The following is a 22,431-nucleotide window of genomic DNA, read 5'->3' on the forward strand; positions in this document are numbered from 1 at the left end:
AGAAAAAGCCTGCGCACAGCAACAAGGACCCAACGCAGCCAAAAATAAATATATTTAAAAAAAAATTAAATCTTTAAAATACAGGGACTTCCCTGGTGGCGCAGTGGTTAAGAATCCGCCTGCCAATGCAGGAGACATGGGTTCGATCCCTGGTCCGGGAAGATCCCACATGCCACGGAGCAACAAAGCCTGTGCGCCACAACTACTGAGCCTGTGCTCTAGAGCCCGTGAGCCACAACTACTGAGCCCACATGCCACAACTACTGAAGCCCACACGCCTAGAGCCCGTGCTCCGCAACAAGAGAAGCCACCGCAATGAGAAGCCCGCGCACCGCAATGAAGAATAGCCCCCACTCGCCGCAACTAAAGAAAGCCCGCGTGCAGCAACAAAGACCCAACGCAGCCAAAAATAAGTAAATAAATTTTAAAAAATAATAAAAAAATAAAATACATATATATACACACATATATGTAATTAAATTAAAAGTAAACTAAAAAATAAAATAAATGAAATGTCAGATACAGGATCTAAGGGAGAGAGAAAATATTCCCCACCAGAAAACAGAAAAGTCAGGTGGGAAAGAGTTCTGGAAGAGGGAAAAGGGTCATAGGGTCATTCACCTTCACAGGGTGAAATGAATAACTACCCTCCATGCTACCTTAGGACTGGACATAGTTTAAAGAAGATAACATGATTTAAAACTGAGTGTTACAGACACAGAGCAGAGTTTGTTGTAGAGGCAAACAAACTACGCAACAGAAGCAGTGCACCATCATTTAAAACAATTTGATTCATCCTGTTTTATTTTTATGGCTGCCTGATAAGAAGTGAACATTTTCCTGTTTTCCTACAGGACAAGACTCACAATCAGCCACATTCAGGTTCTGGGGTGCCTTTCTGAAGCTCTTTTATTTAGTTAGTTTTCTGCTAAGATGCTGGGTAACTTCACAGTATGCCCCAGAAGCTTTTCAATGACAGAATGATTCTGCATGAGAGACTCTGCCCAGACACACAAACAACAAGGCCTCTCCCAGGCCGTTTGGAATTTTAAGGCTTTTTTGGTGTTGAAGTTTTAAACTACAGCAATGATAAGGGCAAACCAAATGATGTTTAAAGTTTCTGTTTATCTAGAGGATTACAAATAGGAGGATTTAACTATTATGCCTAAAGCAGATCTTCAGGGATGTAACTCCCAAATTCTTTTTCTTCTCTCATTTCCTATTAGAAGGTAAAATGATATTGGTGAAATTATTTTCAACTATTCTCAGTGGTCAAACCACAAGAACTCTTTTCCAGTTCACTTAAAATTCTATAAATTCTATAGCTATTAATATGTAAACACCAATCTCTGAAGCTTCCCTGCTCCAGAAAGAAACACATAGATTCCTAAACTAGATTTGGTGATGCCTATGTAATTAATTAGTTTATTTAAAAAGTATTTCTTCTGTATCCTTTACACACCAACCACTGAGTTAGGTGCAGGCTGTTATAATACCTTGTGAACAAGTAATAGTTACAAGTCACAAGTCACTACTTATAGTAATGGGATATGTTCTTTGCAAGGTGAGAGCAAGAGGAGAAAAGGAGAGATTCAAGATTTAATGGTTCACAGAATTAAATGGACAGAACAAAGGAAGGTACAAAATAAAGGGTTCTGCAAGAAATCTAGACCCTTCAGGAAAATTAGAGGGGGCTACACTTCAGAATTACTGCTGCATGTTCCTAGCAGAGATTGGGCAATAAACAGGAAATGGCAGGCACAGACTCTGTGCCCTGAATTTTCAGGAGCGCCCTTTCCTCCCCCCAATGGTAGGATGCAAACATGGGACTTCAGCAAAGAACAGGGGACGGATTTTACCTGCTCATGGTGCCCAGAGGTGGCTGCCGCTTGCTGTGAGAGGAATCAAGAGCAGAGATTTCGAAGGGGCAGGCAGAAGGCCCGTGCTGGCTCCAAATGGACAGGACTCGGCCCACCGAGTAGGGCAGAGAACAGAAGACCTTGTCTGCTATGGAGGTGGGAGACCGTAACCCTTTCAGACCCTGGGTAAACTGGGTCAGGAAGAGCCTCTGCATGGTGGGCATGTGGCTAGAGCAGCTCCGTTTTTTGGTCCAGATTCGGTAACATCCTGGGGAACAAAGTGCTAGGAGTGTGTGAAGGCCAAGGACGGAGCAGCCCGCTCTGGTCTGGACTATGGTGGTGGCTCCATGGTCTTGGAGGGGAACTGGAGGCTGCAGTGGAGGCTGGGCGCCTGCTTGACAGTACAGGCCAGGGTCTTCCCTGAACATGGCCACCCCAGGGCAGTCGTGGGCCAAGAAGAAAGAGAAGGTCCACTTGGGAGGTGAAGACGGGCACCGGCGGGCCTCTCCTAAGGCGAGCCTCGCGGGTGCACAGTGCTCGGGAAAAGTCCTTGGGGACTCGGTCCCGCACTCGGAGCCCGACTTCACGTGAAAGGATACTGGGAAGATTTCGGAACCAAACAACAGGGATGGCATCTTGTCGCTCAAATCTATGAAGCTCATTTTGATGGCTTCGAGCGAATAAAGCGTCAAGGGTTTACTGTTAGGCCTCCTGTCCCAATCACCATGTGCCAACCATGGATTCAGCTGTGTTGTGCTGTAGGAAAACCCATCCAGGAGCCTTTTGTATCTGAGCCGCTTGTAGCTTTTAGCCACTGGAAGAAGGTCAGAGGAACACCGCCGATACCGCAGCTTCTGGGTCTTCGTGGCTGGGGCCAGTCTGGAGGCAAGGATGGACAGCTTGCTGAATAAGGCTGATTCTTTGGTAGGCTTCCGAACATTCAGGCTACGCGAGGGCTGGCCTGGAGTGGCCTTCTGCTTTGGTACGTGGCTAACAAGGCTCCTGGCAGGGGCTGTTTCAGGTTCCAGTTGCGTGGGTGCAGACACAGTATGTGAACTGAGAAATCTGTATGCGTTTGTGGGGATGGTTTCAGAGGAGCTCCTTAAAAATGTAGAATTTCTGATTTTACTTATTTTCCTCCCCATGTTGACTAGCTCCTGGCAGGAAACTTTCTTACACGTTCGGTGGGGCTGCTTCTTTAAGGGAAGCACTCCTTTCTGATGTGAAGTGTTCCCAAAGGCACCGTGTAGTTCATCACGCCCAGCGGAGTTGGGGTCTTGTGCTTTCCGGGGGACATCATGGAGGCAAGGGCCTGCGCAGGACTCAATGTCCTTTTTTGATGGGCGACACAAGCTTTCCTCCTTTGGGTCTTTCAGCTTCTGAAACCCTGCAGCAGTGTCGCCGCCTGTGGCTGGCTTTGCTAGGGTGATATTTTTCACCACGGTGGGCTCAGCTTTGCAATCCTTAGGTTGGCTCTTACTTTGCGCCTCATCTGACAACATATTAGATGATGTGCATCGTTCCAAAGCTGCATGTGCTTCTTTTTGATGCATCTGTTCCTCTTCCTTGTAGTCCGAAACCTTCTGGCTCTGTTGGTCCTCAGCAACACGCAGCACCCTCGGGGGTTTAAGATGGGTCTGAGACACCTGGCTCATGTTATCACCATGAACACCTTCTCTGACAGTCATCTCTTCGGACTCCTCCACAGCAGGAAACTGACCCCGTGGTCCCCTCTGGTGTTCTGTAGTTTCTTCTCTTTTCACTTCGGTTTCTGTTTCCATCGTCAAAGGCGAACTTTCCGCAATGAGGGCTGTGCCGCTTTCTTTGCTAGGATTACTCTTATCCCTTGGTGCTCTTCCTTTCATCTCAGGCAGGACCATGCAGTCCTTTACATTCTCACAGGGCATTTCACCATCTTTTGGTTTAAAAAGGTTTTTCAGGTCAGTTTCCTCACTATTCATAATTGTTTCTGATTTTTCTTGAGACAACGGATACAAAGGAATTATCTCAGTGGATTTCAGGCTTCCCGGGGGAACAGAGTTCTCATCTTGGTGTCCAGAAGATGTCAGTTCTTCTGAGGAAATTCCAATGGCATTTCCCTTGTCGTGCTCAGAATTTATTTCTAGTCTTGATCCTTCAATCATTCCTTGTGTTTCTCTCAGAGATGCTTCTTTAGCTTGCTGTTCAAGATGAATATAATTTAAAGACACATTTATTCTATCCAATACTCTTACATTTGGTTTATGATCTGCCACAGACCCTGTCTCAGGGGCACAAGAGTCTGGACACACTTCCATTTCACAGTCTTTTAACAATCTGCATACTTTCTCTTCACGTGATTTTTTAAGTTCGAGAGAGTCTGCTGTCGAGGAAGCAGCATCTTGGGAATCTGAATCCTGGTCCATCCTTCCCATAAATGCAGCAATAGGCTCTCCTCTTTGTGACAGCACACTCCTTGAGGTTTCCTTTAACACTGGCCCATCCTGCCTTGCACCCCCATCAAGAGTACTAGACGCCCTTATGTCCAGAACGCCTTCTGTGTCCTTAACACTACAGCCTGTGGAGACCATGTCTGCCATACCGTCTATGGGCTCCTCACAACCAGAAATCCTTTCAAAGGCCCCTTTCTTCAGGCTTCCACCAGACGATGAGCTGTTATTGCCTGAACCAACTGGCAGATCCTTCAGGCTATGGCTCACCTCTCCATTAGGTATTGCGACCACCTCTCTCTGGTCGCTGCCTAGTGTCTCCTTAGCTGGGTTATCTTCACTTCTGCATTCATTGGATCTGTTTGGGTTACTCTGGCAGCCGAGGGCTTCATCTGCCTTCTGCTCAGGAGTTTCAGCTGCTTGGTTCATGTTTTTAACACTGGGGAACATAACAGTAGGAAACTGGTCCAACAATTTTTCAGGACTTGGAATGTTTGCAGGTTGGTTTAATTCCTGTGCGGCACAATCACAGATGTTATGTTTACAAAACACAGTCTCTTTGGGTGTGTCCTGTTCTTCTTCTTCTAGCCCTTCCTCGCTGGGATGGATGTGACAGGTGGAGTGGATGGTCCTGTTTGGAGCTTCACTATTTAACATGCCTGCCGTCATTTCGTTTCTGATCTTACCTCCTGGAAGCCTGCCTTCAGTTTCTCCCCCATCTGGCTCACTTTCCGCCGATGTACAACTCACTTTATGGATGCAACTTTCCACGGAGGCTTCTCTCCCTTGGGGGCGGTGATCGCTGTGCTGAAATGCATTTTCATACTTGGTTATCAGACAGTTCTCAACTCCCAGGATGGTTTCGCTGGGCTCCAGGGCAGCATGGGCAGAACACGCGCTCTCCTCTGGGACGTTTTTTCTTACACAAGGGCAGCTAGAGAGATCCCGAGATTGAATGCTTTGACATTCCATGGCAGAGACCTCTTGAGGCAAGCCTGCTGCTTCTTTCTGATTTGAGAGAAGTCTGGAATGCAGACCTTCTGCTCCTGAATCAGCTGTTTCAGTTTTTCTTTCTAGGCTTTCTGATTTGCTGTTTAAGGTGGGATTGTTTGAAGAGGCACCACAGGTTCTGTCACCTGGTGGAGAGATGTCTTTCATTTTTGTCTTTACAGGAACAGTCTGGGTACCAGCAGTGACATCTGCTCCATCCTCTGACGGAGGGTGCTGGCTCTGTCGGGAGCCCACGCTCGCTGCTACAGGCATCTCTTTGTCAGTTGGCAACTTCGCATGGTTTTGAGAATTAAGGGACACTTGATTTAAAACACATTCACTTCCTATTTTGTTTACAACTAGTTCGTTGGCATAAGGAAGTTCATCCACCTCCCATGCAGCGCTCTGTTTCTCTAAATGGGGACCATCGTCCTGGGAGTTCTGTACAGCTATTTCTGACTCAGGTCTGTCATCAAATTCTAGGGCTGGCAGTAACGGAGCAATGTCTTTCTTGGGTTTCAACACCTCATTTATAGAACTTATCTGGTCCTCTGGCATTAAACTCACAGGGGATTTTCTTTCAATCAGAAATCCATCATGTGATGCTTCATTTAACTGGGTGCTGCCTTCCAGATTTCTCTGGGTGCTGACTAAGGAGTCAGAGTCTTTACTGTAAATCTTTTCCCTTAACATACCAGGCTCTATAGTGGTTGTCTGTTCTGGCTCTTCAATCTGCATCGAGAAGGAAAAATGGTTCTCTTCAGAGTGTGTGCCTGGATAGCTTATATTAGCTAAAGTTCCTCTATGGTCCTCATGATTTGCCAAGTTATCTTGAATGTCTAAAGTGATTTTTAAATCATTTTTTTTAAACATTATTTCCGTGGCTTCAGTAAAAGAATTGGGCATTAAAGAACTAGAGCAGTCTGTACGGATACTGCCGTGAGGGCAGTAGTGATCGTGGATATTTTCTTTGGGGAAGTCAACAGCCTCTTTTTTTCCAGAATAGTGACCACTAGCATCCTCTTCTGCTTGCCTGGCATTAACAAGAAACAGTTCCTCTCTTTCACTCCTGGGGTTCAAAGGCTGTTCATTTTCTTCTCTAGAAGCCAAGTTCTTGCTTTGATCGTCCCCATCAAAACAGGAACTGTCTGTCTTTTTAGCAGATCCCTTTGGCAAGCTATCACCATCAAAACCACACTTTTCTGAGGATGTTGTTCTGGATTCTGGACCAGACAAACATGATGTGAAATGTGAAACTTCAGAATTTTCTTCTAAGGGTTCTACAATAACCACCTTTCTCATGGCTTTGGGACTACCATGTGCAGAACTGTGTCTCTCACTATGGTGGCCAGGAACCTGTTGGCGATTGTCATCTGCTTCACAGACAAGTTTTAATGTACACAACTCTTTCTTTCCATCGTCCACTTTGGAAATGGCACTCTTCCCTGGTAATAATGACAACCAAGGAGGACAGGTTTTTAGTTCTTCACATTCTTTTTCTTTAGTTGCTTCTATTAATCCAGGGTCCACAGAGTTTAAAGGCTCTAGGGAAACTAATGTGCTAGTCTCTGAAACCTCACCACTGGTCGTGATTTTGTCTATTTCTGGGTATCCGCTGCACCCAGCTGAGAGACCTTTACTTACATGGCCATTCTCATGTCCTTCATTATTATCCGTCTTAGTCCCACTGACCTTCATACCTTGTACTTCCTCAGTAGATTTTAGCAGAGTTTCAGCTGTAATTTGTACATTTCCTTCTGCACAAGAGAAAGAAATCCAAATCAATATGTAATCATTAAAAGAAACAAACCATTTGCTATATCATCATAAATTTAATCATGCACCAAACGGCAGCAACAAAAAAGACCCAACTCACAAAGAGAATTGCAAAGTTAGTGTTACAATACCATTGGCCTGTTCTTCTCTGCAAAATATGACAGAGGGCCAAAAGAGTACCTGGAAGAAAGAGGTTACTCTGAACAAATGCTTTTCTTTAAATGTTACTTACTTAAATGCACTTACCTAGCTGGACAAATGAATATAATGGGGAGACATATGCCTAATTCAGATCTTAGGAAGCTTCCATCCTAAAGCATTAATAAAGTAGACTCACAATAAAATAGCTTATATTACTAAATGACCATCTTCTTAATACTTGAGTAAACAATAGATAAAATTATCTCTTTGACAAAGAACAGTTATACATAAAACCTATGTAAAAGAGATTACTCTTTAAGTTGAATATTAGTCTTGAACCCAATTACCTGCAACGCTTGCCTCCCTACAGGACTGGTCATTAGTTGGTAATTATTGAAGGTAAGTGATAGGTACACAGCGGTTTAATACATTCTCCTTTCCACTGCTGAATAAATGTGAAATTTTCCGTTACAAAATGTTAAAAAACAAACAAAAAACCTTTCTAAGCAGAATATAAACACATTCATAAAGAAGGAGTTTACTGCACAGAGTTTCTCTGAAATTCTAGGCACACGATGTAATATAAAGAAGTTCCCCAAACGTGCTAATCTACAAAAGATTTTTCATCCTTCTCTCTTTACAGAAAACAAACCCGAAGCTATTCACATTAACGTAAATGTAAATGTGTACATGCATGTGCGTATACATGCATGTACATAACAGGACACCTGCATTAAGCAGATAAAGCAAAATGCAAATCCATCTACAAATCTAATTCCCACTAGAACATAAACTCCACGAGGGGAAAGATCAAGTTTGTTTTAGTCTCTCCACCTCCCTACTGTCTAGCATAATACCTGGTATGTAATAGCACTCAATAAATATTTGTGAAGTTAATAAATGACTACAGTTGGGTGACATCAGCAAATGCTATTAATAATGTCTTCCTAGGGCTTCCCTGGCCATTTCTTAACTAGTTCTGAGAGCAGCAATTTTGAGAGAAAGAGCAGTGACTCTGAAGGCAAGCCAGCTGGGCTCTGTGATGTCACCCACCTCTCTGAGTCTCCTTTGTAAAAAGAGGGTAAGTATACTTACCTCAGTGTTACTCTGAGGATTAAATTAAATGATACATATAAAATACCACCTGGGGGCTTCCCTGGTAGCGCAGTGGTTGAGAGTCCACCTGCCGATGCAGGGGACACGGGTTCGTGCCCCGGTCCGGGAAGATCCCACATGCCACGGAGCAGCTGGGCCCATGAGCCATGGCCGCTGAGCCTGCGTGTCCGGAGCCTGTGCTCCGCAACGGGAGAGGCCACACAGTGAGAGGCCCGCGTCCCGCAAAACAAACAAACAAACAAACCACCTGGTACAGTGCCTGCCATATAAAGGAGAAGTGTTTTTCCTTTGTTCTGCTCTCTCTGATTCTTATTTTACTGAATCTGAGAATAGCTTAAATGATAAACTTAATAACTAGGCTAGGACACAGCATTTAGAAATACTCAGAGTCACCAAATACTAGATACATAAATGTGTGCTGCATTCCATAAGTGTGCAAAGCTACCAATCACTGACAAAAGGCAGCCTTGAAATCCTAATGGTCCACTGAGTATTTATCTTTGAAACTGACCCACTTTCCATATCATAGCAGACAATTCTAACCTATTCATGAATTTCTAAGCAAAATACTCCAAATGGTTTTACTATGTCTCTCTGCTGGACGCAGCAGCATTCATGAAACCGGTCATGTATATTCTGGCCCCTCCCCCACTCCCCTCACCACACTAGTCCTATCCCTCACTATATCTACTCAGGAAAACACTAAAACTCTTCATCCAACCCCAAACCATTTACTGTGCAAGGCACTTAAGGCAAGATTCACGCTTAGAGCCCCCACCTGCTGGAAGACCGCCTGTTTTCCACACGTCCAGTCTTAGTGGGGAGGCCGGGGAGCAGCTACTTCCCAGGTGGTGAGCAGAGGGGCAGGTGGGGAAGAGGGGTTGTGGACAGCACGAAAGCAAAATGATACTCTGCCTACTCTTTTGGCTTGTTTTTAATCACATTTATTGTGAAATCACAAAGAACTTTAAAGGAGCCTTTCAGAAAGTTTTCTATTTATTAGTAAGTTTTCAAAAGGCCATGGAACACTGACCTGGGTACTCATCTGTAATGTGGGAGAAAAGGAGTATCCACATCACAGGACTTGTAAAGATTAGATGAGTCGGTGACCTGTCCGTTACTTCTGACAGGTAAAACTGTCAGAAGTGCCAGACGGAGTCCACGCTTAGTGAGTGCGAACCACTCCCCTGGAACTTCACTCCCTTGTACAACATCTCTATCAAAGCCTCTGTAAGGCTGTTTCTCAATTATGTGTCTCATTTATCCGCTCCATGAGACTGGAGGTATGTGAGGGCAGAAACTGGATCTTAATGATCGCTGTGTACTCAGTACCCAACCGTGACCCTGGAGACTAGCAGGTACATACAGATGTTAGCAGAAAGAAGAATTAAATGAGGGAAGGTGTTAGAAGTATTCGGTACACTGGAGGGTGAAATGTGTATTCTGTGAGGTATGTGCCCACTTAAGAAGCACAGGAGTTTCATGACCTCAGCTGAAGATCCTGGATTTGTAGTTCTATGATAACTGCTTAATGGTGCTTGTGTTCTCAGAAATTGACAAACATCCTAAAACTGGTATGAAAATGCAACGGACACGTAACAGCCAAAACAATCTTGAAGAACAAAGCTGGAAGACTCATAATTCCTGCTTTAAAAACTTAACTACAGGGCTTCCCTGGTGGCGCAGTGGTTGAGAGTCTGCCTGCCGATGCAGGGGACACGGGTTCGTGCCCTGGTCCGGGAAGATCCCACATGCCGTGGAGCGGCTGGGCCTGTGAGCCATGGCTGCTGAGCCTGCGCATCCGGAGCCTGTGCTCCGCAGCGGGAGAGGCCATAACAGTGAGAGGTCCGCGTACCGCAAAAAAAAAAAAAACAAAAAAAAAACCCCGACTTACTACAAAGCTACAATAATCAAGTCCGTGTGGCCCTGGCGCTGGGGAGACATAAAGATCAATGCAGCAGAACCCCGGGTCCAGAAACAAACTCTAACATTTATAGTCAGTTAACTGATTTCTGACAAAGGGACCAAAAAGAATACCTTTCCAACAAATGGTCCTGGAAAAAGTGGATATCCACATGCAAAAGAATAAATTTGAACCCTAGCTCACATCACACGAAATAATCAACTCAAAGTTGATCATAAACTTAAATGTAAGAGCTGAAACTATAATAAACTCTTACAAGCAAAACACAAGAGTAAATCTTCATGACTTTGTGTTAGATAATGATTTCTTTCTTTCTTTTTTAAAAATTTATTTATTTATTTATATTTTTGGCTGCCTTGGGTCTTTGTTGCTGCATGTGGGCTTTTCTCTAGTCATGGCGATTCACGGGCTTCTCATTGGGTGGCTTCTCTTGTTGCAGAGCGTGGGCTCTAGGCGCACAGGCTTCAGTAGTTGTGGCACTCGGGCTCAGTAGTTGTGGCTCAAGGGCTCTAGAGCACAGGCTCAGTAGTTGTGGTGCATGGGTTTAGCTGCTCCGCAGCATGTGGGATCTTCCCAGACCAGGGCTCGAACCCGTGTCCCCTGCATTGGTAGGCAGATTCTCAACCACTGTGCCACCAGGGAAGTCCCAGGTAATGATTTCTTAGCTAAGAAACCAAAAGCACAAGTGATTAAAAAAAGGAAGACTGATAAGCTGGACTCCATCAAAACTAAAAACTTTTTATACTTGAAACTAAAATAATATTGTAAATCAACTAGACCTCAATTTTTTTAAAAAAAAGTTAAATTAATCAATTTAAAAAAATTTAAAACTTTTGTGCTTTTTAAACATTTTTTTTTAATTAAAAAAAAATTTTTGGCCGTGCCATGTGGCATGTGGGATCTTAATTCCCCGACCAAGGATTGAACCCACACCCCCTGCAGTGGAACTGAAATCTTAACCACTGGATCGCCAGGGAAGTCCCAAAACTTTTGTGCTTCTAAGGACAACATCAAGAAGCAAAAAGACAAACCACTGGTGGGGAGAAAATATTTGCAAATCAACCATCTGATAAGGGATTTGTACTTAATATATATAAAGAAGTCTTACAACTAATTTAAAAATAGGCAGAGGGAGCAGAGCTCCCCATTTCTCAAGTGTTGTCTGTACATAGTGACTTCCTTCCAAAGAGCTGACAGTATGGAAAGGGGGAGGGGGAGTAACCTTACAAACACCACTTCACGTTTATAGTAAGTACCCTTGATATGTGATGAAAGTGGCACTTTACCTGTGGGAGTTTCCTCTCCCAAACCCATAAATAACCCTAGTCTTAATGAGAAAAACATCCGACAAACCCCAATGGAGAGGCATTCTACAATACACTCGACCAGCATTCTTCAAAACTCTCAGCATCACCCAAAATAAGAAAGTGTGAGAAACCATCATAGCCAAGAGGAGCCTAAGGGGTTAAGAGGACTAAATGTGAGGTGGGATCCTAGATGGGACCCTAGAACAGAAAGAGGACATTAGGGAAAAACTAAGGGAATCAGAATAAACTATGAACTGTATAACAACACTGGTTCATGAGCTGTAACAAATATACAATACTGATACGTTAACAATAGGGGAAACGGCGGGGGGGGGGGCGTGGGAGGGCGTGGGGTGGGGAGGGGAGTGAAGGTTGGGATGGAAACCCTCTGTGTCATCTGCTCAATTTCTCTGTAAATCCTACACTGCTTTACAAATAAAATTATTAGTTTTTTAAAAAAGAAAAACAAAAGGGAAAAGGACTTGAATAAGCATTTTCCCAAAGACATATGAACGGTAATGGGCACACAAGAAGATGCTCAACATCATTAGTCATAAGAGCAATGAAGATCAAAACCACAATGAGATGTCAATTCACACCCATTAAAATGGCTATTATTCAAAAGAAAACAAAAGATAACTGTTGGGGGCTTCCCTGGTGGCACAGTGGTTAAAGAATCCGGTTGCCAATGCAGGGGACACAGGTTCAAGCCCTAGCCTGGAAAGATCCCACATGCTGCAGAGCAGCTAAGCCCATGCACCACAACTACTGAGCCCGCATGCCACAACTACTGAAGCCCATGAGCCTGGAGCCTGTGCTCCGCAACAAGAGAAGCCACTGCAATGAGAAGCCCGCACATCACACGGAATAGTAGCCCCCGCTCGCCACAACTAGAGAAAGCCCGCGTGCAGTAACCAAGACCCGATGCAGCCAAAAATAAATAAAATATAACTGATAAAGGATGTGGAGAAATTGGAACATTTTGGGAATTCCCTGGTGGTCCAGTGGTTAGGACTCGGCACTTTCACTGCTGGGGTCCGGGTTCGATCCCTAGTCAGGGAACTAAGATCCTGCAAGTTGCAGGATGCAGCCAAAACAAAACAAAACCAAAAAGACCATATGTTGTAAGGTCTCATTTATACAGTGTCCAGAACAGGCATATCTACAGAGACACAAGTAGATTAGTGACTGGAGGAGGCTGGGGGTATGTGGGGATGGGGAATGACTGCTAACAGGTACAAGGTTTCCTTGGGAAGTGATAAAAATTAAATTATTGAAGTATACACTTTAAATGGGTGAAAATTATTGTCTATAAATTATATCTCCATGAAATTGTTTTTTCAAAAAGTGCTCATACTCCAATTATAATAAAAGTTACATCAGAAAACTCAGACACCTTTTTGGTGTTATCTCCAAATGACCCTACTTCAGGATAGACATGCTGGAGGTTGACAAAGATTCAATAGCATTTCCATGACAACATTTTCCTGGATCAAAATTTAAGTGGCTAGACATGGAAACTAAATATGACGTAAGTTTTGGTTTATCCTGCATCTTGTCCTTGGAAAGATGTGTAATGGGTTAGCAATGTTGAAATGCCTTATAAAAGGAAGCTCTCTGATGGAGGTTCACAAAGGCTGCCTACTGGTGGTAGGATTGCGGCAGAGAGCCCTATAAGTTCCGTCACCTCCTATGCTTGTACTGCCCACTGGACACCTGGCTTTCTGAATTCCAGATAAGTCAACAAACAATGAGATAGCATTCAACTCCTCACCTGGAACTCTTATATATTGCTGGTGGGAATAAAAAATGGTACAAGCACCCCGGAAAACAGTTTGGTAATTTCTTGTAAAATTAAACACATACTTCCCAAATGACCCAGGAGTCCCAAGCCTAGGTATTTGCCCAGGTGAAATGACAACTCAAGTTCACACAAAAACTTGTACAAGGGACTTCCCTGGTGGTCCAGTGGGTAAGACTCCATGCTCCTAGTGCAGGGGGCCCGGCCAGGGAACTAGATCCTGCATGCATGCTGCAACTAAGAAGTCTGCATGTCACAACTAAGACCCAGCGCAGCCAAAATAAACTAAAAATAAATAAATAAATGAAAGTAAATTAAAAAAAAAAAAACTTGTATGAAAGTGTTTACCGCAGCATTATGCATAATTACCAAAACTGGAAACAACTCAAATTTCCCTCGAATGAGAAGCAGATAAATTGTGATACAACTAGACGACAGGATACCTTTCAGATGTAAGAAGCAATGAGCTACGATACACACAGCACTGTGGATTAATTGTAAATGCACTACACTAAATGAACAAAGTCAGGCTCACAGACTTCCCCCGCATGATTACGTGTATAGGGCATTCTAGAAAAGTCAAAACGATAGGGAAATAACATGGATAAGTGGTTGCCAAGGGCTGGGGGTGGCAAGGACCGACTATGAAAGGGGCCTGCAAGAGATTGCTGCATGATGGAAATGTTCTATTTCTTGATTGTGCTGGTACAGTTGTGATTACACAATTGTATGTATTTTTCAAAACTCACAGAACCATATACACACCCAAAACAAGGGTGAATTTCAGTATATGTAAGTTATACCTTAATTTTTTTTTAAATGAAAAACTAGTTCCCCAAATGTCTACACCTCCTCGTTGTAGCCTATTAAATGGGTGTGGTACTGGCTGATTTTTCAACTTTCCACTCCCCAAAATGTAAATTATAGGAGCATAATGACATAAACAGGGAATACAAAACATGAGATAGTAATTCCAAACTATACAAACAGATCAGTAAACTCCAAGAATCTGGATGCATATACCACCTAAGGGCTTTATTGATAGGTTCATTCCATCTCCTTAAAATGCTTAATTTATTCACATAATAGAAATAGAGGCTATGAAAAGATTGTTTCAACTTTAGTTATTCTAAATAATTTAAACTATCTAGTTCCAAAAATTATATAAGGTAGCTTTTCCCTCCTTGATGCTTTCACCTCTGCATCAAAGTTTACTTCCTCAACACTCTTCCAATTTCTGGTGACCCTACTATTTCAGAGGATTCCCACATAAGCCTTAACGGAGACTGTTACTATGGGAACTAAGTCTCACAGTAATTAGTGGGAACTAATATTTGTATTTTTCCTGGAGCCCATTCCATCTTTCTTACGCAACCTTCCCAATCAAGCCCAGTTACAAGGAAAAAAGAATTGATAACATTAGTTTTATAAAATATTGAACAGAAAATTATGGTGAAACAGCCAGGTTAACACTCAGAACAGCAGGGAGGGAGAGGCACAGTCAGAGGGCCTGATGGGACATTCTTCCCTTGTGAAATGGCCTCTTGACTAACACCCAGCACTGGTCCCCATGCCCGCTTCTCTCGGATCTGCCTTACGGCAATCAAGAAATAGGGAATGATATGCAAAATAGCATTCTACAAATTAAAGACTCCTTTTGGTTAACACAAAGGTCCTTTTTATTAAAGAGTCAATCGTGTTCTCATTTTACTTCACTGAACCACAGCAGACAGAACGACTGTAAAGAGCCTCAAAAGCCTGGAATCCCATGTGAACCTGGGAGTGTGCTGTGAACGGGACATTTATAGAGAGAAGGAAAAACAACACAGAGAAGGGAGCTGTAAGAGGGTCACTTACTAGATAGCTCAGTACGGGGGACCCAAATTCACCCCTCAGCAAATTTATAAATTATTACAGAACACTGACCTCAGAGGTGCCCCCATTTCAGAATAAGCAAAACTTAGTATAAACAAAACTATGTATAGCAATTTGCACAGTGCTCAACGGTACAAACGCTCACAACAAAGGTAGCAAGGATCCATTAGATTTCCATCAGGAAAACTTAAAATATCTAACATGTCTAAAACTAGGAGCTACAATCCGCGGCAGAGTGAAAATTTTGGCCGCTGGGGCCCCTGGAGAGACAGTACAACCAGATTTCCAAGAAACATCATTTACTTCTCAATTCTGTAGTAAATGGTAAGTTAGTAAATGTTTGACCTTGACCTTGGCAAAGCAAGCTGAAATGCTGGTCACAAGACAGTAGAGCATGTGCATCTGTTTAACTCAAATCCGTGGTGGCAGCTGCACGGCCTGCTCGCACTCCCAGGGCTCAATTCCTGCGGAGACCTGCCTGCTTAGAACCCTCCTTTCTGCCTGGCCATGCCTGCCTGGGACACTGGACAGCCGAGCTGGTTCCCGCAAGTGTAACACAGGGCCAACTTGCAAGGTTCTCGGGGGCTGCATGGAAGAACGTCTCACAGTCGGGCACTAGGCCATCGCTGCTAAAAGTCAGGCAGAGCTGCCATTTCCAGGCTCCCCCACATCAACCTGAGAACCTTCCCTATGGCTTGGGAGGAAAACAATTTCATTTTACCAACTTAAGTCACTAAAGAAGAATGGCATTAGGACAGGAAGAAAAGTGCCACAGAGCAGTTTATCTAAGAACACTTTTCAGAAGAGCTCAACTTACCCAGGTCCAGTGGGGACCAGCTTTTTAGGTGGAGAGTACCCAGGTAAGTCTGAGAATGCAGATTTCGTCATAGAAAATAACTCTGGTTCTCTTGTTTAAAAGGTCCATTCAGTGGTTAAATGAAAGTAGTTAAATGTAGTTCATAACATACACAGTGAATTTTGTGATAAGATGTGGGTGAAAATACACCAACACACCTACGACTCAGTATACCAGTACTGGAGCCCCACTAAAAAGATCCAGGTGGGGGCTTCCCTGGTGGCGCAATGGTTGAGAGTCCGCCTGCCGATGCAGGGGACACGGGTTCGTGCCCCGGTCCGGGAAGATCCCACATGCCGCGGAGCGGCTGGGCCTGTGAGCCATGGCCACCGATCCTGGGTGTCCGGAGCCTGTGCTCCGCAACGGGAGAGGCCACAACAGTGAGAGGCCCGCGTACCGCCAAAAAAGAAAAAAAAAGATCCAGGCGGGTACAGGTGATGGCACTAAACTGCATCCCTAGTAAAGCCCTGAGACTGGGTGAGACATGCACAAAGCGACATTTCTCATCTTCAGAACTTTACTCTCTACTGGACAGCCAAGGCTTTGAGCCACAGAGAGAATCTCCAGCAGCAGGAAGCAGGGTGATAAACTGGGACAAGCGTCCTTTCTCATAGGGATGGTCTGTGCTTCCTTTTCTGTCCAGGCTGCCAAGAAGCAGAGTCAAATCTGACGTTGTATCACAGTAACAAAATGTTCACACAAACATATTTGCTGAATTTTTTTTTTGCAGTTTTGATTATTCTACATTGTTAACCTTAATTATAAAATAGATACACAGAGTCCTCGCTAAAGTTGCCTAAGATTATTTTCAGCCTGGGGCAGTGGGAGAAGAATCTTGGCTCAGCACTCTTCTGGGCCTCGGCTTCTTCCTCAATCAAATCAATCAAGCAATCAATCAATCAAATTAAAGGCAGTATCTCAGATGCCCATATTCAACAATGGTTTTGAGGAGTAAACGAGGTAACGGAAGTGAGAAACTGTTCTGCAAACTCTCATGGTGACCGGGAGTGGACACGCCGTCCACGAGAACAGAGCAGGATGCCCTACACAGCCAGCGGTGGTTCCTCCCCGTCCACATGAACCCTTCCACACAGCAGTGCAGCTTTATAAAGTCAAATGAAAGATTTCACACCAGCATTAAGGTTCAACTCACAGTCAATGGGGACTCATTATAGAAAAAGTGGGAAGCAAACTTTTGTCACAAATGAGGCATCGCTCTATCATACCAGGGGCCTCCGAGTACGTCCGTGGGCAATGATATCAAGAGCTGCTACAGTGAAGTCCATCTGGCAAGGCAGGGACCTAAAATCCTCACGTTCCCAGTGTGAACTAAAATTGTGTGTTTAATAATGGAAGAAGGAAAAGATGTGAGAGAAATAAATACCTTTGTTCCTCAGACCATCTTCAGGGAGGTCCGTGCATAGATGTTCTTTGCTTGCCTGCATCAGGAGGTCCTCCTGCGGTAAGAAAATCCAGCCGTCAGGGAGGATCCAGAGACACCCGAGCTCACCAATGCCAATGATTCTCTGAGAGTCTTCTTTCCAACTCCTGGAAATTTGCTAGCAGTCACAAGGACTGGGAACTGAAGCAAACCTCAAATTCAAATTAATATAATCAATAAAACTTCCACTTCTCTAGAATTTGAGCTTGAAAAGCCAAGTCTCCCAAGGTCTGGACAATAACAGAGGTTGAGAATGCTGGGCTGCAGATCCAAACAAAACCCTGTAAGTATCCTCCGAATCAAGAAACACACTGATGCAATGTGATCTTAATTAAGTGAAAATCTGAATGGAAACTATCAGGAAGTTGAATGTAACTCAGTCCCTAACCATTCTCAGCATCACATACTCATTTTTTTCTCAAACTTCCTGGAAGGGCTATTTTTCCTTTTCATCCCTGTTCACTGGAGGAGGGTATAAGGAGGAACACCATCAATGACAACCTACAGAGGGACTTCAGGAAAATGGGAAGGGGCAGCAGCAGCAGCGCATGTGTGGCATGGGGCCCCGTGAGGAAAGGGTCCGACCAGGCTGACCAGCTGGAGACACTGACAGACCAATGATGGCTGCTCACATCAAAGTTTCCTTCTGGGTCACCTTTTTCTCTGTCCGAAGATTTTTTTTTTCACATGGATTTAACTGGTAAGTAAAAGATTCTGACACAGCACTCACTTAAACTGACAGATGGTAAAATCACTGCTACAATGCTTGATAACTTTTACAGCACTTAAAAAAAAATCACTGCCCACATTCTCCACCAAAAAAAATCCCCCCCCAAAAACCCCAAAACAAAAACAAGAACAAGGCTTCCCTGGTGGCACAGTGGTTGAGAGTCCGCCTGCCGATGCAGGGGACACGGGTTCGTGCCCTGGTCCGGGAAGATCCCACATGCCACGGAGCGGCTGGGCCCGTGAGCCATGGCTGCTGAGCCTGCGCGTCCGGAGCCTGTGCTCCGCAACGGGAGAGGCCACGGCAGTGAGAGGCCCGCATACCAAAAAAAAACAAACAACAACAACAACAAACAAGCAAAACCATTTCATTTCTAAGCAAAGTTCTGTGGTGGAAACAGAAGATCAAAGTGATGGCAAATACAGGAGGACACAGGAGGAAATAAAGCATCATCACTGGAAGTGAGAGAAGAGGCCTGGCGTGGAGTGTCATGTACAAAGCTGGACTGTTCCTTCACTTTCTATTGCAACTTCAGCGTGGAATGCTTTTGCACAGCATGAACTTAAAACAACCATCTCCCACAGAACTTACGTGTTACCACGTTTGGCCAAAAGAGTATAAATTCTAGCGTGATGCCAGGTCCAATTTATTTGTAAATGGGGAGAAGAAAAGCTCTTACTTACTGTAGAAGGAATGATGGAATTAGAAAATCACCATTTGGCAACCATCACAGTGATAATTATCTCAAGAATCATCAATGGATGTTAAAACTAGTTGCTAAAAGTTTGAATGAGAAACAGAAATATTACATAGTTTCAAAATATCTCCCCACGAGATACTTAATAATTATGAAGGGGAAAATAGTACCTTCACAGTGGAGAAGCCTGGCAGACCCCACCTGAACCAGGTGATGGCAGTTCCCCTGACCAGGAATGAGGCACCTCAATGCCAGGCGCTTGCTGAGAGGATGCACAGGAAGAACCACATCACTTCTGTGGGGTTCCTGCCCCCCAAATGCACAACCAGGATCTAATCATGAGGAAACATCAGACAAACCCAAACTGAGGAAAATTCTACAAAATAAATGGCCTGTACTCTTTCACGTGCCAAGGTCATGAGCTGAGAAAATGTTACAGATTAAATGAGACTAAACAAACATGACAACTGAATGCCACAAATGATCCTGGACTTTTCCTAGACCAAGAAAGCATTTTCTTTTCTTTTGCTACAAAAGACTTCAGTGGGACAATTGGCCAAATGTACTCTGATCAGTGTTAATTTCTTGATTTTGATTAGGGTACTGTGGTCACCTGACAGAATGCCGTTGTTTGCTAGGAAATACACAGTCAAGTATTTAGGCATCACGTCTGCAACTATACGCTCAAATTATTCAGAAGGGAAAAAAAGCAAATGTGGTAAAATGTTAACATGTGAGGAATACACGTGAAGGGTAATGGGAATTCTTCACACTACTTTTGCAACTTTTCTGTAAGTCTCAAATTATTTCAAAATAAGAGGTTAAGAAAACATCATTATTTGTAGTTACCTTTGATCCTTTCTCCAAAATGATACTACCCTCCACACTTCCAGTTCTCAGACTGAATGTCTGAAGTGTTAGATTAGATGCTATTTAGAGTATTTCTTCAGGTTAATACTTTATGGGAAAGGCCGGGTGCTGGAGCAAAAGCCAAGGGGTGAGGAGTCAGATGCAGCTCTGTTCCAGCCGCAGGACTCCCACCTGCTAGCTTTGCTGCACAGAATGCATGCTTACACGTGGTTTTATAAATGGGGACCACAGACACCTCGCAAGATGCCCCGTCAGGACGGGTGCTCCATGAGCAGAAGCTCTCACCATCCAGTAGACCTTAGACCTTAGATCTCACTTTCCTGTGAGAAAAGCCAATAGGACTGTCACCAACAGAGCCCAGTGTCATCTGGAGTGACCACCCTAAGCTCTTCTGGGCCTAAAAGAGACTGCAGTGAGAGCTGACCTGCCAGCAGCATACAGGTCCCCTCAGATTCCCATGGACTCTGGTGAGCTCATATGATGAACCCTAAGGGCTCCGGCTCCTGGAGGGACTGCTGGGATTTTAGTCTGGCCCCACCTGCTGCTCTAAGGAGGTGTCTTAGCTGGAGCCTGCACACACCCTGGTGGAGTGCCTACCTGACTGCTTCAAGCCATCCCCCCCGCCCCCCCGCCGCCGTCTCCCTGCTTAGCCACGACTCCTAACAGTGAAAGGGAGCAGCAGAAACCAGGAGTGACAGACTCCTCTCTCCCCCTGCCTTGCTGACTTCTCCTGAAAGGTTCTGAGTTATGAAAAACAAGTTTCCCCTCACAGAGGGCTGTGGACCCTACAAAGTTTTAAGTCTAGATATGATCAGGAATTGACAGGGTTGAAAAACAGTGTGAGGCTGAGTTCAGATGTGAGGGACCCCCAACCACCAGCACCACGGCAGTGGGTGATCTTCAGATCAGGTGGGAGCTCAACCAGCCTTGGGTCCCAAACGCAGATGAAGGAACAGAACAGACCACTTGCGAGCAATGGCCGTGTAGCGTAAGCATCCTGTGTGCAACTAACTCCCTCCATCCCCTCGAGCCAACCGACCATGTAAGAAACACTTGCAGAAATTTATCAGACACAATGTCCGTTTCCTACAATATTTTATCAGCTAAGTGTTCTAAGTTTCAGGATTCCTAGAGGTAAAGTCCTAAACACTTCTCTCTACCATCTAGATTTTACTAAATCTTGACATCTGATCGTTAATATCCTAACATTCCTTGCAAAATCTGTTTCCAAGATAAAAGTTCATGTGGATGCCTCTTGCAAAATCAAATGAGATAACTGCAGTAGTTTGCAGCATTATATAAACTATATAAAATACGAAATGCCACGTAATAGTGCAATTTGTCAAACTGACAGCAAATTCTCTGCCTCAGCCTGGCACAGCCAACATGTCATCCTCTTGCCCACTGCTTGGAATCAAAACCAACTTAAAATACTTCTCCAAAGTTTAGGCAGATTTTAGGAGGGTCTTGAAAACCATTCTTACTGTTCGTCTATAATCTTATTTCCCATTAAAAGCTGACTGTGGGGCTTCCCTGGTGGCGCAGTGGTTGAGAATCTGCCTGCCAATGCAGGGGACACGGGTTTGAGCCCTGGTCTGGGAAGATCCCACATGCCGTGGAGCAACTAGGCCCGTGAGCCACAACTACTGAGCTTGTGCGTCTGGAGCTTGTGCTCCGCAACAAGAGAGGCCGCGACAGTGAGAGGCCCGCACACCGCGATGAAGAGTGGCCCCCGCTCGCCGCAACTAGAGAAAGCCCTCGCACAGAAACGAAGACCCAATACAGCCAAAAATAAATAAATAAAATTAAATAAAATAATAATAATTAAAAAAAAGCTGGCTGTTTATCCTGGAAAAGACGCAATACTGATTCATTCCTATGAGGCTAGTATTGAGCCAGAAAAAAAAAACCCACAAATATCTTTAGGAGGGAAATGAACATGCACCAGGTCCTTCAGCTTTTATAAGCAGGGTAGTTATAAGCTCCTCAGGGCCTGAGGTACACCTGAGCCATGAGCCCTGGTTGTAAGCAGATCTCGCCGACCGCCTCCAAGACTGAGCTTCCTAAGCTGGAGCAGTGGTGGTCCCAGCTTCAGGTGGGACTGCCGACACACTGAACACACAATAGGGCCCCAACACAGAGCAAATGAGATACCTCCTATTTCCTGGCACTTGTGGGAACAGCAGTGATCATGTTCACAGTGAAGAACACTGAAAATAAACAAGATGTTGGATCTCTAGATGGACCTTTCAGTTTCTTACGCTTGCACATCTAGGAAGGAAGAGCTGTAGGACAGTAACTTTAAATCTTTACTGAGCCTAAAAAGGAATTTTCCTCCATGTATCTCAATTCAGAGAAACTTTAAATGAGGCACCAATCACGTTAGCTGGGTAAGGCATTTAGTAACAGTCCGCCACAAGGATTTATCTAAGAGAACTGCTAAACTAATGAGGAGAAAGTTCCACCTTAAGTCCCAGCAGTATGTGAATGGTGCTTTGGGCACTTGTTTGTCACACACTTTTAACAATATGAGCTGAGAACCACGGCAAACCATCACTGTGGGGACCATGGTACCCTGGCAGACCGGGAGAACACCTTATGGCCACCAACTGTACTACTGAG

The 22,431-nt window shown here is 44.3% G+C and overlaps 1 protein-coding gene across 6 annotated transcripts in view; it reads right to left on the reverse strand.

Annotated features, from left to right (window-relative positions):
• The window catches only part of PRR14L (proline rich 14 like), a 57,279-nt gene that overhangs the window by 20,094 nt on the left and 14,754 nt on the right, over nt 1-22,431 (reverse strand). For 4 of the 6 annotated variants that reach the window (XM_060028412.1, XM_060028408.1, XM_060028407.1 and 1 more), the window contains 2 exons: nt 17,459-17,531; nt 1,860-7,035 (listed from right to left, as the gene is read on the reverse strand). In XM_060028412.1, the coding sequence (XP_059884395.1) occupies nt 1,860-7,035; nt 17,459-17,519 (5,237 nt within the window). In that variant the 5' untranslated portion in view covers nt 17,520-17,531. The remainder of the gene's footprint in view (nt 1-1,859; nt 7,036-17,458; nt 17,532-22,431) is intronic. The other 2 variants (XM_060028410.1, XM_060028413.1) reach the window with 2 other exon arrangements.

Source organism: Delphinus delphis, chromosome 13 (genome assembly GCF_949987515.2).
Source record: "Delphinus delphis chromosome 13, mDelDel1.2, whole genome shotgun sequence".
Lineage (NCBI taxonomy): Eukaryota > Metazoa > Chordata > Mammalia > Artiodactyla > Delphinidae > Delphinus > Delphinus delphis.